This window comes from Staurois parvus, unplaced genomic scaffold, assembly GCF_062004578.1.
Source record: "Staurois parvus isolate SC_StPar_1 unplaced genomic scaffold, SC_StPar_1.0 ptg000704l, whole genome shotgun sequence".
Lineage (NCBI taxonomy): Eukaryota > Metazoa > Chordata > Amphibia > Anura > Ranidae > Staurois > Staurois parvus.
Window position 1 is genome coordinate 4,833,647 of NW_028318500.1, and position 25,324 is coordinate 4,858,970.

Below are 25,324 nucleotides of genomic sequence, written 5' to 3' on the forward strand. Positions count from 1 at the left end.
GAATAGGCTCTGAGGAAGAGGGGATTGCCCCTCGAAACACATCAGCCATTTTTCAAGCGTCCTCTTGCTTGTGGGACTTGCGCACTAGTCCAGACCATAGACCATTGTCGGTCATGATATGCCTGTGTACATTTGATGTTTGTGAGTATATATCTGCTATATTTTATGATTAAAGTTTTTATTGAGGTAATGCGCAAGGCTTGTGCTCCCCTTTTCTTTCTTTTTTTATAGTGTCATACTGGGCTACCCCAGCCCATAGGGGGGTGCACAGCACCGCCTTATTATTATTATATTATTATTATTATTATACAGGATTTATAGCACCAACGGTTTGCTCAGCGCTTTACAATATAACAGGAGACAATACAGAACAATAAGGGTTAGGAGGGCCTGATCCTGGGAGCTTACACTCTAAGCCTTATTGGATTGAATGCTAAGGTTTATGAAGACCCTTCCACGTATGACATATCTGACCCTTTGAGCGCAAGAGGTTTTTCTCTTCTTTCAGGAAAAAACAATGATCCACAGCCCCAGATATCTATGACCAAGCAGGTGTGGGACATCTGTAGCTATTGCATTGCTGAAGAGTCATATTCTATCTAAGATCAGATCCTCATCAAGGCACAACATAGTCCATTTTTATAAAATAGCCATCAGAGTTAAAAAGGTCAAGTGTACCAATCACTCATCCACAATGTGGGACCCTTGTAAGCAGCTCTCACATGGGGCTAGAAATGCATCATCTGCTATATAGAGAAATGACAGGCCAGTGTGGAATGCCATCAATTGGCAGTTGTTTGCAGACAGCTGTTTTCCCCTCTCAGTCACACCCTGACATCCTGCCCTCCCTACTCACTTTGTGCTCAGACACACTGCCAGCCCCTCTCTCCAGACACACTGCTACCCACCATCCCCCTCCACTATGCACAGCGCAGCCCCTGATTGGCCAGCTCGAGGAAGCTGAAATATAAACAAACAGAGAAGACAGGCGGCTCCAGACATACAGACTAGTCCCTATCTACACAGCAGAGCCTGGAGCAGAAGCTGATCGGCTCCTCCAGCCCCAGGACTGGACGGCCAGTGACAGGCAGGCAGTAGAGCGCAGCCACACAGCGGGAGGTACATGCAGTTCAGCACCAGCGGCATAGTGGACAGCTCCCAGCACAGAGGACTACGTGCAACTGCTGGGGGAGAGCTGTGCCCAGCCTGTCACCTACACGGGCACCCTGCTACACAGGCATAGGACCTCTCCCAGGGTGTGGACATCTCTCAATACATGCAGACAGTGCTGGAACATGGTGGCAGGGTAGGCTAGTTCCATTGCACAGCTTAGCATAGCTGGCACCTGTGTACCCAGAGGACACGTTGTACAGGGTGGAGACAGGTGATGGGTGGTCGTCTGAGCAGACAGAGCAGTCTGGAAGATGAGCAGGAGGAGGTGGTGGACCTGAGAGCGGAGCCCACCAGCTCTCGAAGTGCTGATTTTGCGCTTTCATCGCTGATCCTGAACTCGGAGAGGATCCCTGGGGTGTTACGGAAGAACAAACCGCCTCCATATGTAAGAAGGGCGTCATGGATACGGGACATTCAGGCGGTGCTCCGGGACCACAAGCAGGAGCGGGCGCTGCATATCCTCAAAATGCTCCGCAAGGTAAGGGGCCCCAGGCACGCTGTCGTCTACCATATCCAAACTAGTCTTGGTTGGTCTTAGGGTCACCACACATGTTACAATCCTTCCTAACGATCTTCATACGATCAACTTTAGATTTACCAAAACTATGTAATTCGAGAACCTTACAAATTTATCCAATGAGGCTAAGTTCACACTGTAGCAGGTTCGCAAACACAGGTAAATCGCATACATTCCCCAACCCACAGGCAAAACAAGCTGATCTTTTGCAGACACACAGGAGCACCATTAATTCTTAATGGCACCCCCCCCCCCCATGAATTGGAAAATGCAGAACGTTTTCAGGCTTAGGTATGTGAAACCGCATGGTGCCACAACAAATGAATAGGCTGGTGTGGCCACTCAAAGCAGCAGCAGAACCTGCTACACTCTCAGTTACATCAGGTCTACGTCTCTAAGTCTAAAGCCTAGTACACACGATCAGAAAATTGTAAGAACAATACCGCTTTTGAAACGATCGTACGATAATCTGATCGTTAGTACACACCTTTCATCCAAAATTTTTTGAAGGGACAAGCACGAAAAGTTTTCTTGTATGATACCAGATCGTCTGATTTTCATTTAATCAGTACAGTTTTCATCCAAAAATACAATACAAATACATTACATCACTTCCGAATCTACTTTCTGTCGTACAAGAATTTACGTATCTTTAGTAACCTCTTCACTTTCGATATGAGACTAGCAGGCAAAAAATACGGACGATCATTCATCTGATATTCTCATCGTGTGTACGAGGCATAGATCTCTTAGTGTCTTAGTCTCTATTAGTCTCTAGGCTATGCCTATAGTCTCTATTACATCAGGCCAGCCCTTGCACTACATAGTTGTTGGTAGATCTAAAGGAGATTGTGCAATCAGATTTTAACGTGTGTGGAGAGCCTTACATTTATCCAAACTTTGTAATATGAAGATAAACTTAAAATCCATTGAGTTTGAATCCTATCAGGCAGGCCCGAATACTGCATAGTTGATGGTAGATCTAAACTAAATGAGAGTGTACAATCAGATTGTAAAGCGTATGGTCAGCCTTACACCTCCTGCCCCTCAGTACAACAAAATTTAAAGTCTCTAGACTCCTCCACACACAACTGATATAGGCGATGTACTCATTGGCTGCTTTAAATAAGATTTTTTTGTTATTATTTGTAAATCATTGTGAAGTACTGGTTTCTGATTGTATTGCCTATTCCAATTGCAGATGAGGCAGTCAAGAGACTTTCCTTTCAGCACTCTGCTTTCTCCTTGAATCATGACATCTACACTGCCTGAAGGTTTTGCTGTAGGACAAGACAGGCTCAGTCATTCTGGAGTTCTGGTTTCTGACTTCATGGCCTATTTTAGTTGTAGTGGAACAGCCCAGAGACTTTTCTTTTTACACACTGTGGGAAGTGGTACCCACATTTCTTTACTGTGGACCATACCTTTAAAAATGTACCCAATAATAAGCAGAAATATTGATCTTCCCTCTAAATTTAAGCTGGCCGTACAATGATTGAAATTCAGCCACTTCGGTAGGGACGAGTTGATCAGTGTGTGGCCATCCCTGATTGACAGAAGTCAATTGACGTCTGTCAAAGGAATTTTGATCAGTGTATTCTGACCGTGGTGGGTCTCACTATCAGAGTTCAGTGCCATAGCAGGGGGGATTCCACCATGCACCTCACTTACTTGTGTGGATGGAGGAATCTGTTAGTTTTTTCATTCAGTCTGAATGAAAGAAAAAAAATAACAGTGTATGACCAGCTTTAGTCTTCACAAGACTACAGCATACAAAATGAAGAACACAACATTCTTAATGATATACTGTTTCAAATTTCATTATAGGAACCATCTTTCCATAACATACACTCTAATGAAAAACCTCTAAAACCCCAAAAAAATGCAGCCCTAAAAAACAGCACTATCCACAAGACCACATACGTAATAGATCTCCTAAGGGCTAACAATATTCTTAGTATAAAAATCTCTCAGTATATATATATATGTGTGTGTTAAAAACACCATATAGCAGTACACCATTGGCCAGTGTGGTTACATGTACCAACCGCTGATTGAAGACCAGTGTCAATGATTGTTTGTCCAGATGAATTGAGTGAGTATCAGTTAAGGTAAAAAAAAATGTCCATTGGAGTTTTCAAAACAGTTTTTGTTTTTTTGTGGGTATTAATCTACTGTAGACTCTGGCTATATCTAGCAGACCTTAATTTAGTTTAGTTCCAAAATTCTTCTGATCAGCATTCTATCTTCACTACATGACCTTGGTTCTGAGTGTGATGACCTCCGCTTTTAATGTCTTTGTAGGACCTGGGCCTGGAGGGCACATTCCTCAATGACATCCTATATAGACATGTCACCTTCCTCAACCTGGTGGACCCCATCTCCCATGAACTGCTGCTTAGCCTGGCCAGGGAACTGCAATGCCCCAGGAAGGTAAGAATGCATTTTAGTGGGTCTGTACACAACAGACATCAGCTGTGTGTCTATTGGAAATCATGCATATATTCTGAACGACAACCTGTTCTATCAGGAGATTCATTTGATTGTTGCATAATTAGGTTTAAAATAGTTATGGTATATTCTCATAAATATTATACATATATTCAGTACAAAACTGTTATTTCTTATAGTGGTGAGAGATAAAAAAAAAGAATAGGTTTATATTTCTATTTCATTTAGCCCATTCAATGTGTTTATCAGCTTTTTCTGTGCTTAGAGGGAAAACCTTCCAGAAACACCAAGACTGGTACTGAATATCAATGATAAGAACATGGAAGAGTTGATGAGGGTGGAGACTGGTAGGGGAGTGACTGAGGAGGAAACGAGCACCGATAGGAGGGGTGATGGGAATCAAACACTGATAGGGACACAGTAAGAAGAAAAGACATACAAATGATGTGAACAACAGGGTTTTACGGACATGTTGAATGCAGCAAATAAATACATTGCTGCTTATAAGATAAAAATAACCAACATATTAAAGAATGCATTAATGCAAGCCATAGGAAGAGGATGCAGTCTACTGTAAGATCTTGTCTTTACAGACAACAAGCTTGCGAAGTAAAATAGCTGTTTTCTTTCTTCCCAATTAACCATCTGTGCTGTCCTTCAAGAACTCTAAACCTAGGGAAATATAGAGATATGTCTGTCTGTCTGTCTATCTATCTATCTATCTCATTAACAATCCCTAGCTCATGGTACAGTTTAATAAATACATTTAAGAACCAATTTTCTGACCCAAAACTGACTTTTGATTAAAAAAAAATTACAATTAGAATTGCTAAATATTAGGGAAATTCTATGCAAAGTTTAAAAAGGGAGACTAAATTGATTGTATCAGTTATTGCAGGTAACTATAGCTATGTGTTTATTACTTGGGGTTAAGCATTCTTCCAGATTTAGAAAGTGCTCTGAAGTCTTTTTTTATGGCAATGCCAAGATCAATGCCCTTTTTTTCAGACATCCAAAGTGATGTCTGTGCTCCTTTTCAGCTCTATTAGGAGGGGTGTTTTCACAAGCTAAAGGCACATTGCATAATACAGGGGATGTGGATTTTTTAAAAGTAAGTGTGTAAAGTATTAAGTAGTCAGAAACAGATTTAGAAAAAAATCAGTGGGTAGATGTTTTGTCACCCTAAACCACTTTCCACCCTTGTGTTCTACATGGCTTTCAGAAAACTTACCTACCCCATCGCAGGGCAGAGCATAGTTATAGGTCTTGTAGTTCCTCTCTTTCCAAACAAGTTTACACTATAATGTGTATTAAAAATAAGTCTCTGAAGTGAATGCCTATCATGGTACAGAGAGGCATGAGATGGTCTTAGGTCAAGACTGTTTTAGGTTACTCAAGAGTAATGTAGACCAAAGGGGATCTCTTTCACAGCAAAACTTTAATGATTTGGTTAGAAGATTGTAGCTGCAAATGTTCCTTTATACTTGTATAATAAGAGGAAAAATACAGTTCACGTTGGTTCAAAGCACATGCATACTTGTACAATACATGCTGTAAAGTATATCCATGATCTGTGGATAAATTAGATTTGGATATTCAGCAGTGGATGCAGTTCTGAGGAACCTACTTATTTTAATATCAGTATAACTCTGCATGCTTGAAAAAAAACAAAACAACTGTTCATGATTGGGCTTAAGCAATAATCTGAACATGTACCGTATTTATAAGCAAAACTTTCAAAATGTTTTTTTTTTTAAGTTTTGGACATACAAACACACACACACAGAGCAATGAACTGGACCTACATCACTTGAAGCCTTATGTAATACCACCAGCAAAACCCAGATGGTAACACTTGCAAATGTAGCCAAGAATGCCTTAGTGACATGCCAAACAAGTCTTACTACCAAAATTGAAGAAGTCACTCTTGCAAAATGATCTCAACCAGTATGTCAGAAACAGACACCTGGATCAACTAGATTGAAAACTTCCATTCCCCCATTAGCACCACCATGCTGCAACTACAAAAGTCTGTCTCAGCCTTTCAAGTGTGCTCAAAGGTCCAAGAGAACTTTCTTAGGCGATCCAATATCAGTAGTGGACCTCACTAACAGATATGAGAGCAGAGGCATTCCGTAAGTGTTTACTGGTGTCACTTTTTGGTCAGGCTTCCTTTTCAAAGTTCTTTGCGGTTGAAAGAGCCCACCGCATCTCACCCAAGTCCTCTTCACCTGGCACACCTCTGCACACCTTTATCAGGAAGCTTCAAAACTATCTTAACCAAGATGCAGTCCTCCAACTTGCAACACGACTAGGAGTATGTAGTATGAAAATATCAAAATTTTGTTCTATGCAGACGTCTCTCTTGGAGTGGGTGCCAAAGTAATGTAAACAATTTATCTCCATATAGCATAAACTCAAGGATTTCAATATCCCTTATATAATGGTCTACCCTGCTACACACTCTGAATTAACCCTATGTACACTGCTATTACACCTCACAGCAGTAAGCATAGACTTAAGTCAGAGTCTTTAGTGTTAGTATGTGTTCACAGTCTTGTAGCATCTCATGTGATCTATATATATAAGCATTTTCGATTTGAGTACAAGCATATGTCCATTTATATGGGCTACTCTGCTAAGCTTTGATAAAAGAAAAAGAGCAAAGTGCACTTTTTACTTACACTGGAGGTGGCATGCGTTGGATTAAAATTTTCACTAGACCTACATTTTTACAGGTGTCATAAGTGAGTCTGCTTTGTGTGCTAGTGTTGTACAGCTGCCCTGATCCTCCACATTAACACCTTGAGCCTTTGTTTTCTCAGGTATGTCTGACTAGGTTAACACCCCTCAAGCAAACTGTTCTATTACAATTAGGAGTTTATTGACTAATGCTAATGCTATCCTCTATCCAGCACCAACTGTAGCTTCAGGTGCTTACAGATCATAAATGGCCCCCCCCTCCATTTTTTTTTTGTTTTACCCCTTGCTACACCCCATCAGCTATACTCCAAGTGTACCCGCTAATTCAAATTCTTACTTTCAGGACACAACATGAAGTTTTTTTGTTTTTTTGGCGGTTTTTTATGAACCTGTTGCGCCAAATGGTTTTAAGACTTGAAACATTTGCTGCCTGTAAGTTTACCCTACTGTTGCTTCCATTCGGTTTAAATTACTGTTTCTTCAACACTGACTCCACCTTGTTCCACTAAGCTGTACCTACTCTACAAGCACAAAGTACTCTCCCCCTTTCTTTTCTTCATTACTCACCAAGAGCAGGGCCCTTGACCCCCTCGTGTTTTGTTTTGTTACTGTATTGTCTCATGTTCTGTCCCCCACTATAATGTACAGCGCTGAGCAAGCCTTTTGGCGCTTTATAAATACTGTATAATTTAAATATGTTTTGTACTGTAAGTCATTTATTGCCATTTTTTTCGCCTCTCACGACTACTTGTTTGTCTTACCCATACATATTAATGTTGTCCTCTGTCACATATTAAACAACCGAAGGTCTTGAACTGGAATGTGCATGGTCTAAACAATCATTTTACATTATATATAGTCCTGCATTACATCAGTAACAACACCCAGACATACTGATCCTTCAGACACAACTTTCTGGTACTAAAGTGCTTTCCCTGCACAAGGGATTGGTTAGCTGGACTTACCATGCCACTTATTATTATTATTATTATACAGTATTTATAAAGCGCTAATAGTTCGCTCAGCGCTGTACATTACAAAGGGGGACAGAACATGTGACAGAACAATACCATTACACTGCAAAACATGAGGGGATTGAGGGCCCTGCTCTTTCGAGCACTTACTCAAAGTACTCATTAGAAGTCTCAATCCTGATTAAAAAAAATGTACATTTTGCACTCCACAATTAGAAACTGGATCAAACCTGTATATAAGCATTCCTGTATGCCACAATCTATGAGGACTGACTATACTAGCATTCTGTATTCCCCTCCCAACTCAGCAGACATACCCCATAAGGCAGACAACTTATTGCTCGCCCATGCACATGCCTACACTGTTTGGATTAAAGATTTCAAAAATGTCATCAACCCCTATCTAGACAGAATAACATCTAGCCTAAATTAATTGCAAAATCCCAGCACTATCTTCTTCATGCAGGAGATAAGCCTGGTTGATGAGTAGCACCAATGCTCTTGCTCCTTTTTTTTCTTATTCTTTTTCATGTATAGATTTAGCATTTTCTTTTAGCAGCCTATTCCCACTGGTAGTATTAGCCACCTTCCTACCTAGGTAGTGTCAAGCCATTGCCAATTTGCTGTTATGCTGGATTATGTTCCCATTAGATATGGATCTATACCTTCAAAGGTCTCACTTAATGCATAATCAGTTAGTCCATATTTCTTAAAAAAAAGAATTACACACCAAAATTATACAAGCTCAAGCCAAGTTGGTTGATAACCCCTGCAATTCCACCAGTTGCTTCTTAGCCTCTGTTCACACTTGTGTGATGCACCTTGCTGAGAGTGTGAGAAATCATGCAACAAAATGCATGATAACAAGCCCTAAGTGTTTTTTTGCAGTATGATTTAAAAAAAAGTGTAATGGACTTCTTTGGTGTCATTTAGATGCGTTAGGCAGCCCATGCAATTGGATGGGCTGCCTTGCCGCAATGCACCGTAATGCATGTAAAAACGGGAAACAACGCATTTGCACTGGTGCACCGTACAGATGTGAACCCAGCTTAAATATACTGCAAATAAACCAGGAAGTAGCCTGTTCTGAATTAGCAACATTTTTCTACAGGGTAATATACTGTATCTTTGAACAAGGAGATGGGAGCAACCTTTATCTGTAATCTAAACCCCCCATACACTAATCTCTCTATACAGAAGGATTATGGTACTTTGGTTACTACTTCCCTAGCAATAAATCAGGCCAAAATGGTTACACTTGCCTACATACAAGATTCACTACTTCAACACAACTTTATGCTGAAATCTATTTAGCAGACTTGGCCATGCCAAAACTGAGTTAGAAACAAAGAGGTCTACTTGATGTCCCATTGTTAGTTGATATTATCGTCTACTGTGCTTTTCTTCCCTAAAAAAATGCCCTACCTCTACACAGAATCCCAATCAAATGTTATAAAAAATACATTGATTTTATGACACCTGACCTACTGCAGGTACAGTGCCTTGAAAAATTATTCATACTCCTTGAAATTTTCCACATTTTGTCATGTTACATCCAAAAACGTAAATGTATTTTATTGATTTTTATGTGATAGACCAACAAAAAGTGGCACATAATTGTGAAGTGGAAAGAAAAATGATAAATGGTTTTCAAAATTTTTTACAAATAAATATCTGAGAAGTGTGGAGTGCATTCGTATTCAGCCCCTTTTACTCTGATACCCCTAACTAAAATCTAGTAGAACCAATTCCCTTCAGAAGTCACCTAATTAGTAAATAGAGTCCACCTGTGTGTGCAATTTAATCTCAGTATAAATACAGCTGTTCTGTGAACCCCTTAGAGGTTTTTAAGAGAACATCAGTGAACAAACAGCATCATGAAGGCCAAGGAACACAACAGACAGGTCAGGGATAAAGTTGTGGAGACCAAGACATGGCTGTCCACCTAAACTGACAGTCCGGCAAGCAGAGCATTAATCAGAGAAACAGCCAAAAGGCCCATGGTAACTCTGGAGGAGCTGCAGAGATCCACAGCTCAGGTGGAAGAATCTGTCCACAAGACAATTATTAGCCGTGCACTCCGCAAATCTAGCCTTTATGGAAGAGTGGCAAGAAGAAAGCCGTTGTTGAAAAAAAGTCATAAGAAGTCCCGTTTTCAGTTTGCGAGAAGTCATGTGGGGAACACAGCAAACATGTGGAAGAAGGTGCTGTGGTAAGATGAGACCAAAATTTAACTTTTTGGCCTAAAAGCAAACCGCTATGTGTGGCGGAAAACTATCACTGCACATCACCCTGAACACACCATCCCCACTGTGAAACATGGTGGTGGCAGCATTATGTTGTGGACATGCTTTTCTTCAGCAGGGACAGGGAAGCTGGTCAGAGTTGATGGGAAGATGGATAAAGTCAAATACAGGGTAATCTTAGGAGAAAACCTGCAAAAGACTTGACACTGGGGTGGATGTTCACTTTCCAGCAGGACAACAACCCTAAAAATACAGTCAGAGCTACAATCGAATGGATTACAGCAAAGCATATTCATGTGTTAGAATGGTCCAGTCAAAATCCAGACCTAAATCCAATTGAGAATCTGTAGCAAGACTTGAAAACTGCTGTTCACAAACGCTCTCCATCCAATCTGACAGAGCTTGACCTATTTTGAAAAGAAGAATGGGCAAACATTTCACTCTCTAGATGTGCAAAGCTAGTAGAGACATACCCAAAAAGACTTGCAGCTGTAATTGCAGTGAAAGGTGGTTCTACAAAGTATTGACTCGGGGGGGCTGAATACAAATGCATGCCACATTTTTCAGATAGTTATTTGTAAAAAAATGTAAAAACCATTTATCATTTTCCTTCCATTTCACAGTTATATGCCACTTTGTGTTAGTCTATCACAAAAAATCCCAATAAAATATATTTACATTTTTGGTTGTAACATGACAAAATGTGGAAAATTTCAAGGGGTACGAATACATGAAGGCTTCCCCATTCTGTGCAACAGTCCTATTATTGTGACATCCACGCCAGGCAATGATGAGCAAAAATGTGACTTCTACAGACCAACCTCCCTCCTGACCACTGATGCCAAAATGACTTGTATGTATACAATCAAAACTTCTATCAAACATTTATTCCAAATGGAAATTATCACTGATGTCTGCATATTAATAAAAAAATTATTGTCACATGACAACAATGGTCAAGACATGATTGTCTCTTGTGACACAGCCAAGGCCTTTGATTCCGTGGTATGGTCTTTTCTTAGGGCTATGATTGGTAGAGCTGGCTTTGACCAGGTTTGTATGTATTGGGTGAGCTTGCTTTACTACAATCCTAGAGCCATAGTTTGCACAAATGGCTGAATTTCAATGTGGAACTTAGCAGGAATGCCTGGTAATTCCATTGCTGTGCACCATCACCACAGTACCAATAGCAATTAAAATACAGCAACATCCCCAAATAGCGGGCCTCAACGTTGCATAACTCAAAAAAGTAGGGCTGTGCAGGTAACTTCTTTACAGATAGCTATTGATGTTATTGCTGAATTGTGTCTTTACTCTAGATTATCTATTAACTGGACTTGTAATCTTCTCCATTTACCCACCACATTTCCCCAAGAATGCCCCCTATCTGTTCTTAACAGTTTAAAGTTTTAGGTTTCTAGCTATGAAAAATTGATAGTCACCACAAGTCTTTTATTCACACCAACATTGACTCACTTTTTTAGTTGATAAAAAACAAATTTCTGTCCTGGACATAACTAATACTTTCAGCAACTGTTTCAATCAACTTATTTAAAATGTTTCTGTTGTCCAAAATTGTTTATGTACTTCTACGATCCCCTGTGTACATACTACTATCAGTATTCTGAAATGTCACTCTCTGGCTTTAGAGTTTATTTGGAACTATAAAAGAGCAGGATGTCCACAAAGAATGCGTATATTCCCTACTTTATTGGGAGGCCTAGCACACCCCTGCCTACATAAATATTATAGCCCAACTCTTCCAGATGTTCAATTGGTTTGTTGAAGTTGATACCCATTAGGCACAAGTACTTGGACTTAATCTATATTCTTGGATCATGGCTCTATAACCTTTTAAAGGCCAAAGCGGTACCCATTCTCATCAGCTGTATGTAACAAGGCTACAAATTAGTGAGAATTGGCAAAACAATTCTATAAAACAGACTAGGATTGCTAAACTCTGTTACAGTAAAGCACAGTTCTCCTCGAGTCATTGAAACTTACTGATATGACTGTATGGCAATCTGCTGGACTGTGATTTCTTGGTCAACTCCTAGAAAATGAGGATTCTCAAATCATCACTTACCATAGCTGACATTCAAACTTTGTAAAGGACAGATTTAGGAAACAGCTAACAAGTGACCTCTATAATTGGTTGATTATTTCCAAGGCAAAATTTAAATGTAATATATTAACCCCAATACTTTGCAAACAAAATAAACATATGCAAATTGCCCTGGTATCATCTGCTCACCTCCAATAAATGTGCCTTAAAGTGTTACTAAACCTAGGACCCTGCATTCACTATACCCGATCTCCCACAGTACACACAACATGGAAATGCAATTAGTTTAGTAAATATAAACTGCTAAATACCTTTTCTCATCAGCAGTTAGATCAGTCCTATGACTTCTGTTAGTGTCCAGCTGAGCACTGGTTAAGGCTTGTAGGAGGAGTTTTCATTCTCCTCTGATGGGAGCAATGGAAGAAGGGGAGGATCAGAGAATCAAGGATCAAACAGCCTTTTTACACATTGCAGAGGATTAACTCCTTAGGTTCCACAGTGAGTAAAACAAGCATGCTTTACTGCATATACAGACTGATTTTACTGTTGTGGGTTTTGTACCAAATAATATACACAGTATGTATATATATATAGTGTATTGCATAGATATGAAATTCTACTGTAGAGTGATTTGACTATAAAAAGATACAATGAAAACAGTGAACTAAATACAAAATAAAACAGTCTACCTAGTCATTTAAATGCTAATTTTAGCCACATTATAGCCAAGGAAGGAACAGATTTAAATATGAAACCTGAGTGTGGAGGTCAAATAATTTTGATGGGTGTCATTTCTTAAAGTGGAGTTTCGTATCATGTTGTAGTGTGGTGCACTTTGGGAAATGTTTATTTTTTAAGAAAAATCTGGATTGCCTTGATTGAATGCACCAGATTGTGGAATATAGACACTGGATCTGGACTGTTTTGATCTGTATTTTAGTTGAGCGCCAACTAGTATTTGATAAAGTTTAAATGTACAGCCATCATTTAAGGCCCGGTGGGAGGAGTTCTCTGACCTCAACAATGAGAATTGAGAGGGACATCTGGCAGCCCTCACAAAGTTTCTCTATATACCAGAGAAAGACAAATATAAAAGTTTATATACACCGTGCCTCCCTTGCCTCATACAGAATTACAAATTTGTCAAGAACATTGAACTCCTGCTGCCCCAATGACTCTAGCCCACAGGTTACTTTACACATCTGTTATGGTTTTGCCCAGTCAATAGCCAGCTGGTGTCACTCACTTTGTCCCTGATCCAGTGGCAGGTCTTCTCTCTAGTACATAGCTATTAGCTTCCTCCAGCACCACAGCCAGTCAAATTGACGTGCTGCCTTAATGGGATGGATGACATGTTACTTGGCGTTCAAGAAACATGTCACTATACCTGAAACCAAGCACCCCTGTGCCTGCAGTATCTACCTGTTCCCCTATTTACAGTAATTGTGACCCCTGTGCCTCAAGTGACCCCTGCACTATTGTGCCTCCAGTGCCCCCTGCACTACTGTGCCTCCAGTATCCCCAGCACATCTGTGCCTTCAGTGCTACTACATCCCTTGTGCACTCCCGTGACCTCCCCCTGTATCTCCAGGAACTCTTGTGCCTCCAGCAGCCTCTGAATCTCTGGCAACTTCTATGTCTCAAGTGACCCAACATCTACAGTGACCCCTGTGTTCCTGTGTCTCCAGTGACTCCTGTTTCATGGGTGACCCCAACACCTACAGTGAATTCAGTGCTTCTGTGTGACCTTGTAATGCCTTAGATTCCTGTGTCAACCCATGACCCTAGAGCATCCGGTCTCACACAAGTGACCCCAGAGCATCCAATGTAATCATGTGACTCTATTGTATCATGAGCACCTGTGTGACACTGCACCCAGCCTCAGGTATGCTTCTGTATTTCCTGATCTCTCCCCCCCTGTAGATCTGGGCCCTGGTCTATGACAGCTATGGGAAATGACTCCTACATTTATACATAGCACGATGGGCTGCCCCATCCCACTCCCCCCACAAGTTTGTATTCTAGCTCTCATTCACTCTCCGATGCTCTCATCTCTACTCAATGAATTGCTACCCATGGCTGGAAAAACAGTTGATGTTTGGAAATTTTCTTGCTGTGCTACAGTGGATCAGCCTTGAAAATGCTACTCTACCTTTCAGAAAGTTAGTATATGCACATAGATGATATCCAGTTAAATTTGAGAAAATCTGGAATGCTTGGCTAGAACACAATCCCTTACCTTCTTTACAGTAGGACCCTTCTTGCATTCTTCCAAATTCTGTGGTTACAATCACCTCCTCATCCTCCCATAAACATTCGATCTCTGCATTTTCCTGGATTCTACCATATGACCCCTGAATACTCCACAATCTCAGAATAATAAGCAGCAGACACTTTTTCGGTATGTTAGCACTGTTTTATTGTTTTCTTTTTTGTCTTGGCAGAATAATACATTATATTGGCATAATATCCTTCTAACTGCATTGCTTATGGTGATATCCAGTAAAATTTGTTTTGACGTAAAAAAACTTCATACGTATGGTAATCAAAGGCTTTATATGATTCTTGCATAAGCCCAATTGTGACTAATACTCTAAAGATGTTGCAACTTGGGAAAAAAAGCAGGAGTAGCACATTGTCACCAATAACTTATCCAACCTCTGCATTCATATTTACATGATCAAGGTTGAAATGAAGTACTCTTGGCAATTTCACCTTCTGAATCAAATCAAAATATTTCTGAAAATGTGAAATTGGGTTTTTGCCCTTTTCACCCACTATGGCTGCAAATCATATATAGCAAAATCAAAGAACACTAGTTTTGCATCGCAGTACTGTGCAGACACTGACATCGCTTAAGCCTGGCATTAGGGCAGCTTTGCAAATCCAGGTCTCTAATTCAATTTTCCTCTGCAGTTAATAAAGCTGGCCATAGATGGATTGAAATTCAAAATTCAGCCAGTTCAGAAGGGACCGACGGAATTTCAATCAGTCTATGGCCGTGAGGAATATTGGAAATCCTTTGTCTATCAGCAGGGTGGAGTCATTCACATTTTTTGATAGTTTTCTCCATGCGTATCTAAATAAAAATAAATAATAATATGGGCAGTGAGCTATAATTTGCTACTGTAGTCGCATGTCAGCATTACCTTTGCACAAAAGCTGACCAGATTCATACAGAATAGTCTGGAACATTTATTGAAAGGAATAGATGTGCACTTACACACAAATTTCTAAACATTTGGCTGTGAAATCTGCATTATGTACTGTATAATGTTTAGGTTATATCCCCAATTTTCACAGCGAGAAAAAAAAGTGTCAGAGTGTCAAAAACAATATTTAACTAAAATACCTGGAAATGTAAGCAAGTCATTCGACTGTAACTGCAAACCTACATCAATGAGTGACTTCTGATGCTGAATGAATAGTTGTACATTACACTGCAAAATGACTGTGTAAGAGGTCGCATGAGTGACCGACAGATATGGTCCAGTGGATGCGGTTTCAGTCACTGACATAGTGAGAAATCAAACTGCATCACTTCCTTCTCGAGGGTTAGTTGTATGTTAATTTATACTGTATAAATGTTTGTCAAAATAACATCTGATACAACAGAAATGAGCCCATCATAAAAATTGTATATCCATATTTTAAAGGTCTAAAGCCAAAATGTTTTTGGGGGTTTTTTGGAGAGTAAACAAGGATTTTATTTTCTTGCTGTCTTTATTCCTGCTTTTGTTCCCCTTGGGGAGGTTCACAATCTCTATTTGTCTGTCACTGGAACAGGAAATAGGTATCTGCAGAACAGAAAGTGAAGGGAAATCTTCACAATGGAACACAGACAACAAAATAAAAAAGCCATGCAAATATTTCAAACCTTTTCAACCCTACCAAAAGCTTAAAGCGATTCTAAAGGTTTATTTTAAAAAAAAATGTTTAAATAAGCTACTGTGTGCAGTAGTTTTGCACAGAGCAGCCTGGATCCTTCTCTTCCCAGGTCCCCTACAGGCTCTCCTGGCTCCTCCTGTCTGTTGGGTGCCCCCACAGCATGCAGCTTGCGATGGGGCATCCGCTGCTCAGTGTGCCCATTCACACACAGAGCCATGACTTGGCCCTGCCCCCTCTCTCTCCTCATTGGCTGACTGGCTGTGATTGACAGGAGCAGGAGCCAATGGCTCCTGCTTGCTGTCTCAGCCAATGAGAAGGCAGAGACCTGAAACAACTGAGGCTGTCATTCACATTACTGGATTGTGCTGAGGCTCAGGTAAGTATTGAGGGGGCTGGGGGGGGCTGATGCACACAGAAAATTTTGAAGGTAAAAAACCTCCAGCCTCTACAACCACTTTGAAGTGTTACTAACCCCAGGACCCTGCATTCAGTATATCTGGTCTCCCACAGTACACACAACATAGAAATGCAATTATTTTAGTAAATATAAACTGCTAAATACCTTTTCTCATCAGCCGTTAGAGCAGTCTTGTGACTTTTATCAGTGTCCAGCTGAGCACTGGTTAAAGCTTGTAGGAGGAGTTTTCATTCTCCTCTCACTGTCCTGTGAGACTGCCTTATCCATGACCCTCTGTCTGGACAGTGTTGATTGGCCCTGTGCTGATCACATGCACTCTCCCAAGAAAAAAAAACTCTCTAGCGATATACACCAAACCAGGGGCGGACTGACCATTTGGAAACTGCCCGAGGGCCCAGGGTCAGTAGGGGGCCCCATGAGATGCCCCTGGTACCTTTTTCATAGGCGTTTTTGAGTTTGGGCAAGGACACAGGGGCCCCATGATCCCCTATTGCCCAGGGGCCCCATGAGTTGTCAGTCCACTCCTGCACCAAACTGAGCATGTGCAGCTTGCCCCCAAGGCTCTGTTCTATCAGGAGATGAGTTGGGAAGAGTGGACGAAGGGGAGGATCAGAGAAGACAGGATTAGGCATCCTTTTTACACAATGCAGAGGATTAAGTTCCACAGTAGGTATAACAAGCATGCTTTACTGCATATAGAGATTGATTTTACTGCTGTGGGTTTAGTAACACTTTAGGCATCATTCACACAGCCAACTACTTGCATGCTCCGTGCAGGGCCATGTTTTGCAGAGGTGTTGAGTTCATCCCCATGGCAGACGTCCTATAGATGTCTATTGAGACACGGGGCCACATGGACAAAGCTGATGTGTCTCAATATGAAGGCATCCTCTTCCTGCCCTTAAGGACGTCACACACTAATGATGAAACGCATAGGGCGGGACTTCGTGCACGTCACTTCCACTTTTGTTGGAACGCACGCTGGGGAGCCAGCGCCCCTTCTGATTGTAATACAGTGAATACCAAACTGTATATTTGATGGTGTAAGTGCAATTTTAGCAGTTTTTGAAGTAAATAAAACTTTTTTACATTATGGGAGGCTTCTCCTTTTCCTTTTAATAATCCTGAAATGAGTGCCCGGTGGCTCTGAGAAGACCAAAGAGAGGCAAAATAGGACCAGTTGGGGCGATATTGGAAACTGTTTTCCCTGGTTACCCTTTTGTCAGTGCAGTGCAGTGTTTTGTCACTGCAGTGTTTCTGGCTTTCATCTCTGCTCTAGTGGTGTATGATTACGTCATCAAGTGCATTTTGACTTCATAAGAGGTCAAATTATTCTTATTTTTATGAAATTTAAATAAGTGCCAACGCTGTTTGTGGTATATTCAATGTGACATTAGTGTGGGTGTGTGGCTCTGAATGCACTCAGGGTAAGTGCTGAGACCCGCACAGAATGCTATACTGATACACAGCGACTGTGTACACACAGCCGCATGTCCCAATAGACATCTATAGGACTGCTGTCACAGGGATGCACACAACACCTGTGCATCTCTGTGTCTGTACAATATGGCCCTGCATGGGGAACACATGTAATCAGCCATGTGAACGAGGCCTAAAGATAGGCATATAGTTGAGGAAATAAAAGCAGGAGGATATCTCCAAACAAGAAGTATATATTATATCCAACGTTTTGCTGGAGCTCAGTCTAGGTCAAAACTTTGCATATAATAAACACTTGTTTGAAGATAGTCTCCTGTTTAAAGTGTTACTAAACCCTGGACCCTGCATTCACTATATCTGGTCTCCCAGAGTACACAGAACATGGAAATGCAATTATTTTAGTAAATATAAACTGCTAAATACATTTTCTCATCAGCAGTTAGAGCAGTCTTGTGGCTTCTATCAGTGTCCAGCAGGGCATTGGTTAAATCTTGTAGGAGGAGTTTTCTTTCTGCTCTAGGAGGATGCAAAGCCTCTGACCTCTGTCTGGAGAGTGCTGATTGGCCATGTGTTGATCACATGCACTCTCCCAAGAGAAAAAAAAACCTCGCTAGTAATACACACCAAACTGAGCATGTGCAAATGCCTACAGTTCAGTCTGTCTTATCAGGAGATAACAGGTGGTTGGGAGGATCAGAAAAGAAAGGATCAAAGGGTCATTTTAGACAATGCAGAGGATTAACCCCTTAGGTTCCACAGTGAGTATAACAAGCATGCTTTACTGAATATACAGACTGATTTTACTGTTGTGGGTTTAGTAACACTTTAAGACCTCTGAATGCCTCCACAACTATACAGTATGTTTTTCTACAGAGCACCCAGGCAGATTTTAACCAAACAGTGTGCAGTGACTATAATCTGGTAATGTGCAAAACGTAACAAAAAATACTTTAGCTACTATATTTTTGGAGCATAAAAGCTCAATTTGCAGTGTTCATATGTTTAACCACTTCCCGACCGGCCGTTGTATATAAACAGCCGGACGGTGGCACTGCAGGGTCGGGTGGCCGTTTATAAACAGCCTTCCCGCACCCTGTTTGTGCGCGCTCCAGTGCCTCCGGACACAGTGACCTTCGGACGGGACCTCTGTACGAGGTCCCAATCATGTGATCACTGACTGGCCAATCAGTGATCACATGCAAAGTAGTAAGCAAGATGTCACTTGTGACATCATTGCTTACTACGTGTGAAATCTGTGAATGATCACAGAGGTCACATGGTACAAGGCTATTCACAACAGCCTTGTACCATGTGACAAACTGTGACCAATCACAGCTCATTCAGTAGTTCTCAATGGCTGCAAGAATGCAGACAGGGAGAAAGAGAAATGATTGCTTTTACATCCTATATGGGTGTAAAAGCAATCAGAGTAAAAAAAAAAAAAAATCTTCATCACCCCCCAAAAGTAGTACAGTGTCACCATGGTGACACTGTACTGCTAGGGTGACAGTATGTAAAAAATAAATAAATAATAATATAAAAAAAAAAAAAAATGTAAAAAAAAATGTTTCAAAATTATAATTTTTGGTTATAAACTAATTTGGCTTATTTTCTTTTTTACTAAAAAGATAACAGAATTTTGAAGAATTTAGAAGAAATTTTGGCCAAGATTTATGATGAAATATTATTTATTTGCAAAATTTTATAAGAAAAACACCTTTTTTCTAAATTTTTGGACATTTTCATTTACATAGCAAAAAAAAATTAAAATCCCAGTGGTGGATAAATACCACCAAAATAAATTTTTAGCTGTCTCAAAAAAATGGTACAAAATTCATATGGGTAGAGTGTTGCATGACCGCGCAATTGTCATTCAAAGTGTGATAGCTCTGAAAGCTGAAAATTGCCCTGGTCAGGAAGCGGGTAAAAGTGTCCGGACTGGAAGTGGTTAATACACTGTTAATTCTGCATAGTAATGATGTTCCAATGTATGTTTGTGTTTTTATAAATGCTTATACACCTAATTTGAATTTACATTCTTGCAGGAACAAGAGTCACTGAAGTCTGCAGACCGAGTTTGCCGGCAACTTCTTTACCACCTGACCCCACATTCCAAATGGCATAGACACAGTCTACCTCGGAGAAAAAGCATGGCATGGTGAGCTGAGAGCGAAAAAGAGGCAACATGGCTCTGTATTGTTAAAAATAGATGCAACTAAAGTAGTTGTAAATCCTTACATATACCCAGTGAGGTGACTATCCCCAGGTGATAAAAAAGATGAAACAAATCCTCCTACATAAGTTGTGCCTGTTTATCTACAGTCTTCTCTACATCCATGCAAAGTCCAGAATTTATACAGCTTGTTTCAGCTTTCAGAAAGCAGGGGATGGGAGCTACAGTTAAAATTTGCAGAGCTCATTGAGAGCTAATTAGAGAGAAGGGACACACCTCCCTTCACACAGCCACAGGTACAGATCTGGGGGTATCAATCACAGGTTGTGTGCTGGAGCTCCCTCCCCTGTCACCTTTTTACCTCTTGGTGTCAGGAAAAGCTGTCAGAAGTGACTCATGCAGATAGTAGAGGAAAGAGACACAGACAGAAATGACACTGAATGCTCTAGATTGAAACAAATACACACTATAGAGGGATATTCTTTGTCAAATTTAATTTCAGAAGCTTACAATCAGTTTAACTGATTGTTGTAGAAGCCATTTTGTGATGCTATTGGAAATTTTATTTCCATTTGGATTTGCAGTCATTTATGACTTTCTATAACTGCCAAACATTTCAGAGTTTTCCCCCCTTTTAACCATGGCAACAATTTAAAGTCAGAATTTCTTAGAATTATTATCCCTCCCTATCTGTTTATTTTTACCCTACCACAAATGTGCACAGAGCTTGAAAACAAATTAAAGGCAGCCCATTACAAGTTTCTTCTTTAGTGAGATATGTGGCCCATTTTATGAAAGACGGAATCTTTTACTGAATGTTCAATTTAAAAGAGTTAAACAAGAACATTGGAATGGTTTATCTCAACAGGTGAGGATGCACAATAAAAGTTTTTTTTTCCAAAACAACTAGAACTTTGTGGATTTACAAGGCTGTTAAAGCGATACTAAAGGTTAATTTTTTTATTTTTTTTTGCAAAATAACAAACATGTCTATACTTGCCTGCTGTGTGCAGTGGTTTTGCACAGATCAGCCTGGATCCTCCTCTTCTTGGGTCCCCCGCAGGCTCTCCTGGCTTCTCCTGTCTGTCGGGTGCCTCCATAGCAAGCAGCTTGCTATGTGGGCACCCACTGCTCCATGTGTCCATTCACACATGGAGCTGTGGCTTGGCCCTGCCCCCTCTCTCTCCTCATTGGCTGATTGGCTGTGATTGACAGCAGCGGGAGCCAATGGCTCTCGCTTGTTGTCTCAGCCAATGGGGAGGCAGAGACCCAGGACAGCCGAGGCTGTCATGCACATCACTGGATCTCAATGGGGCTCAGGTAAGTATTGAGGGGGCTGGGAGGACTGCTGCACACAGAAGGATTTTTACCTTCATGCATAGAATGTATGAAGGTAAAAAACCTTGAGCCTTTACAACCGCCTTAACTATTGCTCTGAAAGATTTTTCCCCCTTCATGACCAGGCCATTTTTTGCTGTTTGGCACTGTGCTACTTTAACTGGCAATTGCGCAGTCATGCAATGCTGTACGCAAACAAAATTTATATAATTTTTGCAAACAAACAGACCTGAAATTTTGAAAAAAAAATGTTTTCTACTTTCTGCTATAAAACATAAAAAACATAAAAACATAAAAAAAAATTGAAAAAATTTTTTATTTCTTCATACATTTTGGCCAAAATGTATTCTTCTACATGTCTTTGGTAAAAAAAAAACTCCAATAAAGTGTATATTGATTGGTTTGCATGAAAGTTATAGTGCCTACAAACTATGGTATAGATACTGGATTTTTTTTATCATATATATTAATGACAGCAGTCAGTGATAGTGTGGCATGCAATCTGACACTAACTGATGCTGAGGGGAACTGACTAACTGTCACTGACATCCCCAGTGACACTAATACAGTCTTCAGTGCTAAAATATACGCTGTCACTGTACTAATGACACTGGCTGGGAAAGGGTTAACATCTAGGGTGATCAGGGGATTAGCTATGTGCCTAACAGTGTTTAGTATGTTTACTGTGTGGTGTTTTACTAAGCAATGTGCTGGTTTTTAATTCCTGTTTGCAAGCAGAAAAAAAAAAAGCACATCGCTGTTCTATGAAGAGAGCTCTGTATTGTTTTTTACGAACACAGAACTCTCCTCTGTCATTCGCTGAGCCGATCAACAGGTCCCAGCCATAAATCATTGGCTGGGACCTGCTGATCAGCTTGTGCTGCAGCCAATGACAGCACAGTCTTACAGGTCCACTCGCGCATGTGTGAGTGGACCTGGGAGAAGGCTGCAAAATATAGGTATGTGATTGTGCCAGTACAAGCCAACCTGTTGCAGTAAATGTACTGTGGTGGGTCAGCAAGTGGTTAAGGTGTACCTGAATGTATTATATCAGTACTGTCCATCAGCATGACATGCAGGATTTATGTAGAAAAGGGAAATATTTAGTATGCTATTCTATTTAACAAAATTCTATAAATAAGAGCATTGTATTTTTTTTTATTTTTGAAAAATAGAATAAAAGCAAAAATTTAAGGACAATGAGAATATGTTTTCATCAGTTCTCACGTAAAGGGTATCACACATTTGACATCTGATCTAACAGATTGGCTATAGGATTAGAATTGGTAATTGTTAAGATACTCTACAAGCAGCTAGCAACCTTGAATGAAAATTGCAGCACAATCTAGGTCTATTTCATACTAAATTGCAAATGTCTATTTCTATCTAGAATCAGCTATGGCCTAAAGCTGCTGAAAATCTTACAGTGGACCCTGTACTAAAAGGAAAGATCTGCTCAATACTGTACATCAGGCCTCCTATCAAACTACTGATGGCAGTGAAAAAATATCTAGTTTCCTTACACAGCGCCTAGGCAAGGGTGGCATCAAGATCCTTCCTATAAGATCTTGGGAAGGACTAAGATCTCAAATCTTGTGTGATGTTGCTACTTCACTGAGCTGCAGGAGCATCTTGTGAGATTTGGGATACACAGTGTTCCCAGGATCTTATAACCTCCCCTAGGCAGGGAAGCTGGAGTAAGGTAAGTATATTTACTAACTTTTTTTCAAAGGCTTTTTTTTACTGACATCATACAGCAATTATATATGAGGCTTGATGTACTGCCTTTTAGTGCAAGGTCCACTTTCAATGCCACTTCCTTGTAAGCATGCCAACCATGATAGCACTGAGGTCATTTCCTGCCTGCGGAATTGGTTCACTGCTTTTCTCTGTGTTTCATATTACAGTACTGGTCATATGACCATGGCAGATGGACTGTCCCAGTTAGCTTTAAAGAAATTATTGTAATCCATACACAACAATAAGAGGAAAGACTACAATGAAGTTTGCAATACTCCCTGGGTGGCCCTCTTATTCCCTTCCCAACTGAATATTCAACTGAAACCAAGCGGAAAATTGTCAGCCAAACATTGGATGTATCCTATCAGATGGAGCTGGTGTCAAGATACAATAGTGCAGGAAGGGAATTTGTCCATTCTCTCTATTTAGCATGGATGAAGAAACCTATTAGATTTTTTTGTTCAGCCTGCAGACTAAATGAAAAAAATTTATCAGTGTTTGGTCAGCCTTAAGCCCACGCGCTGAATGAAAAAAAAGAACAGATTCCTTCATCCACAAAAGCGAGGTAGATGGAGAAATCATCTCTGCCAGGACATTGTATTCTGACAGCAGCTCCTGCCAAAACATTTTCAGCATGTCCATTCGACAGAAGTTGATCCAGCGATCAACTTCTGTCAAACAGGGAGGAATGCAGAAACTTGTCGAATTTTGATGCATCTATAAATAGCTTAAGCGTTCAAATATATGCGAATTGGATGCTTGAAACGCATCCAATCTGCATGACATGTGAAATAACATTGCTTCCTATGGTGCCTGTTCACATACACTATATTGCCAAAAGTACTGGGATGCCTGCCTTTACACGCACATGAACTTTAATGGCATCCCAGTCTTAGTCCATAGGGTTCAATATTGAGTTGGCCCACCCTTTGCAGCTGTAACACCTTCAACTCTTCTGGGAAGGCTGTCCACAAGGTTTAGGAGTGTGTCTATGGGAATGTTTGACCATTCTTCCAGAAGAGCATTTGTGTGCAGGCCAGTCAAGTTTCTCCACCCCAAACTTACTCATTCATATCTTTATGGACCTTGCTTGTGCACTGGTGCATAGTCATGTTGGAACGGGAAGGGGCCATCCCCAAACTGTTCCCACAAAGTTGGGAGCATGAAATTATCCAAAATGTCTTTTTATGCTGACGCCTTAAGAGTTCCCTTCACTGGAACTAAGGGGCCAAGCCCAACCCTGAAAAACAACTCCACACCATAATCCCCCCTCCAGCAAACTTTACACTTGGCACAATGCAGTTAGGCAAGTACCGTTCTCATGGCAACCACCAAACCCAGACACGTCCATTGGATTGCCAAAAGTGTGATTTGTCACTTCAGAGAAAACATCTCCACTGCTCTAGAGTCCAGTGGTGGCGTGCTTTACGCCACTGCATCCGACGCTTTGCATTGCACTTGGTGATGTAAGGCTTGGATGCAGCTGCTCGGCCATGGAAACCCATTCTATGAAGCTCTCTACACACTGTTGTGCTAATCTGAAGGCCACACAAAGTTTGGACTTCTTTAGCTATTGACTTTGCAGACAGTTGGCGACTTCTGCGCATTATACGCTTCAGCATGCACTGACCCCGCTCTGTCATTTTAAGTGGCCTACCACTTTGAGGCTGAATTGCTGTTGTCCCCAGTTGCTTCCACTTTGTTATATTACCACTAACAGTTGACCGTGGAATATTTAGTAGCAAGGAAATTTAAATATTGACTTATTAGACAGGTGGCAACTTATCACAATTCTGCGCTTGAATTAAGGTGTCCGTTTATGAACCAGCAGTAATAGATCGTTGCTCAGTTCTCCGGCATTCTCAGAGAACACAGTTCTGAGAATGCAGTTTATGAAGCAGTTCTCCGAACAAAGGGAGAACGGTCTCCAAACGCTGGAGAACGGTCTACAAACTCTGGAAAACGGCTGATTTTACTATAATCTCGTGAGATTACAGTAAAAGATCAGTTTACTAAGCAGAGGTAAATTATCTCTGCTTAGTTTGCGGTCCCTCTGATTCTCCAGCTCTGGGCTGGAGAATCTGGAGGGAGAACACAGATCTCCAGTGAAGGGCTGACATGATCTCCTGCGTGTCATAAACTGTGAATGACCAGAGAATAGCTGAGATCCGTTGAATCGCAGCTATTCTCTGTGTCAT

At 40.8% G+C, this 25,324-nt stretch overlaps 1 protein-coding gene across 1 annotated transcript in view; it reads left to right on the forward strand.

Moving 5' to 3' along the window:
• The first annotated feature begins 874 nt into the window (after window positions 1-874).
• Window positions 875-25,324, forward strand: part of LRRC75B (leucine rich repeat containing 75B) — a 30,312-nt gene continuing 5,862 nt past the window's right edge. Inside the window, exons 1-3 of the mRNA XM_089653224.1 lie at window positions 875-1,651; window positions 3,995-4,123; window positions 19,921-20,033. Coding sequence (XP_089509350.1) covers window positions 1,388-1,651; window positions 3,995-4,123; window positions 19,921-20,033 — 506 coding nt within the window. The 5' untranslated portion in view covers window positions 875-1,387. The remainder of the gene's footprint in view (window positions 1,652-3,994; window positions 4,124-19,920; window positions 20,034-25,324) is intronic.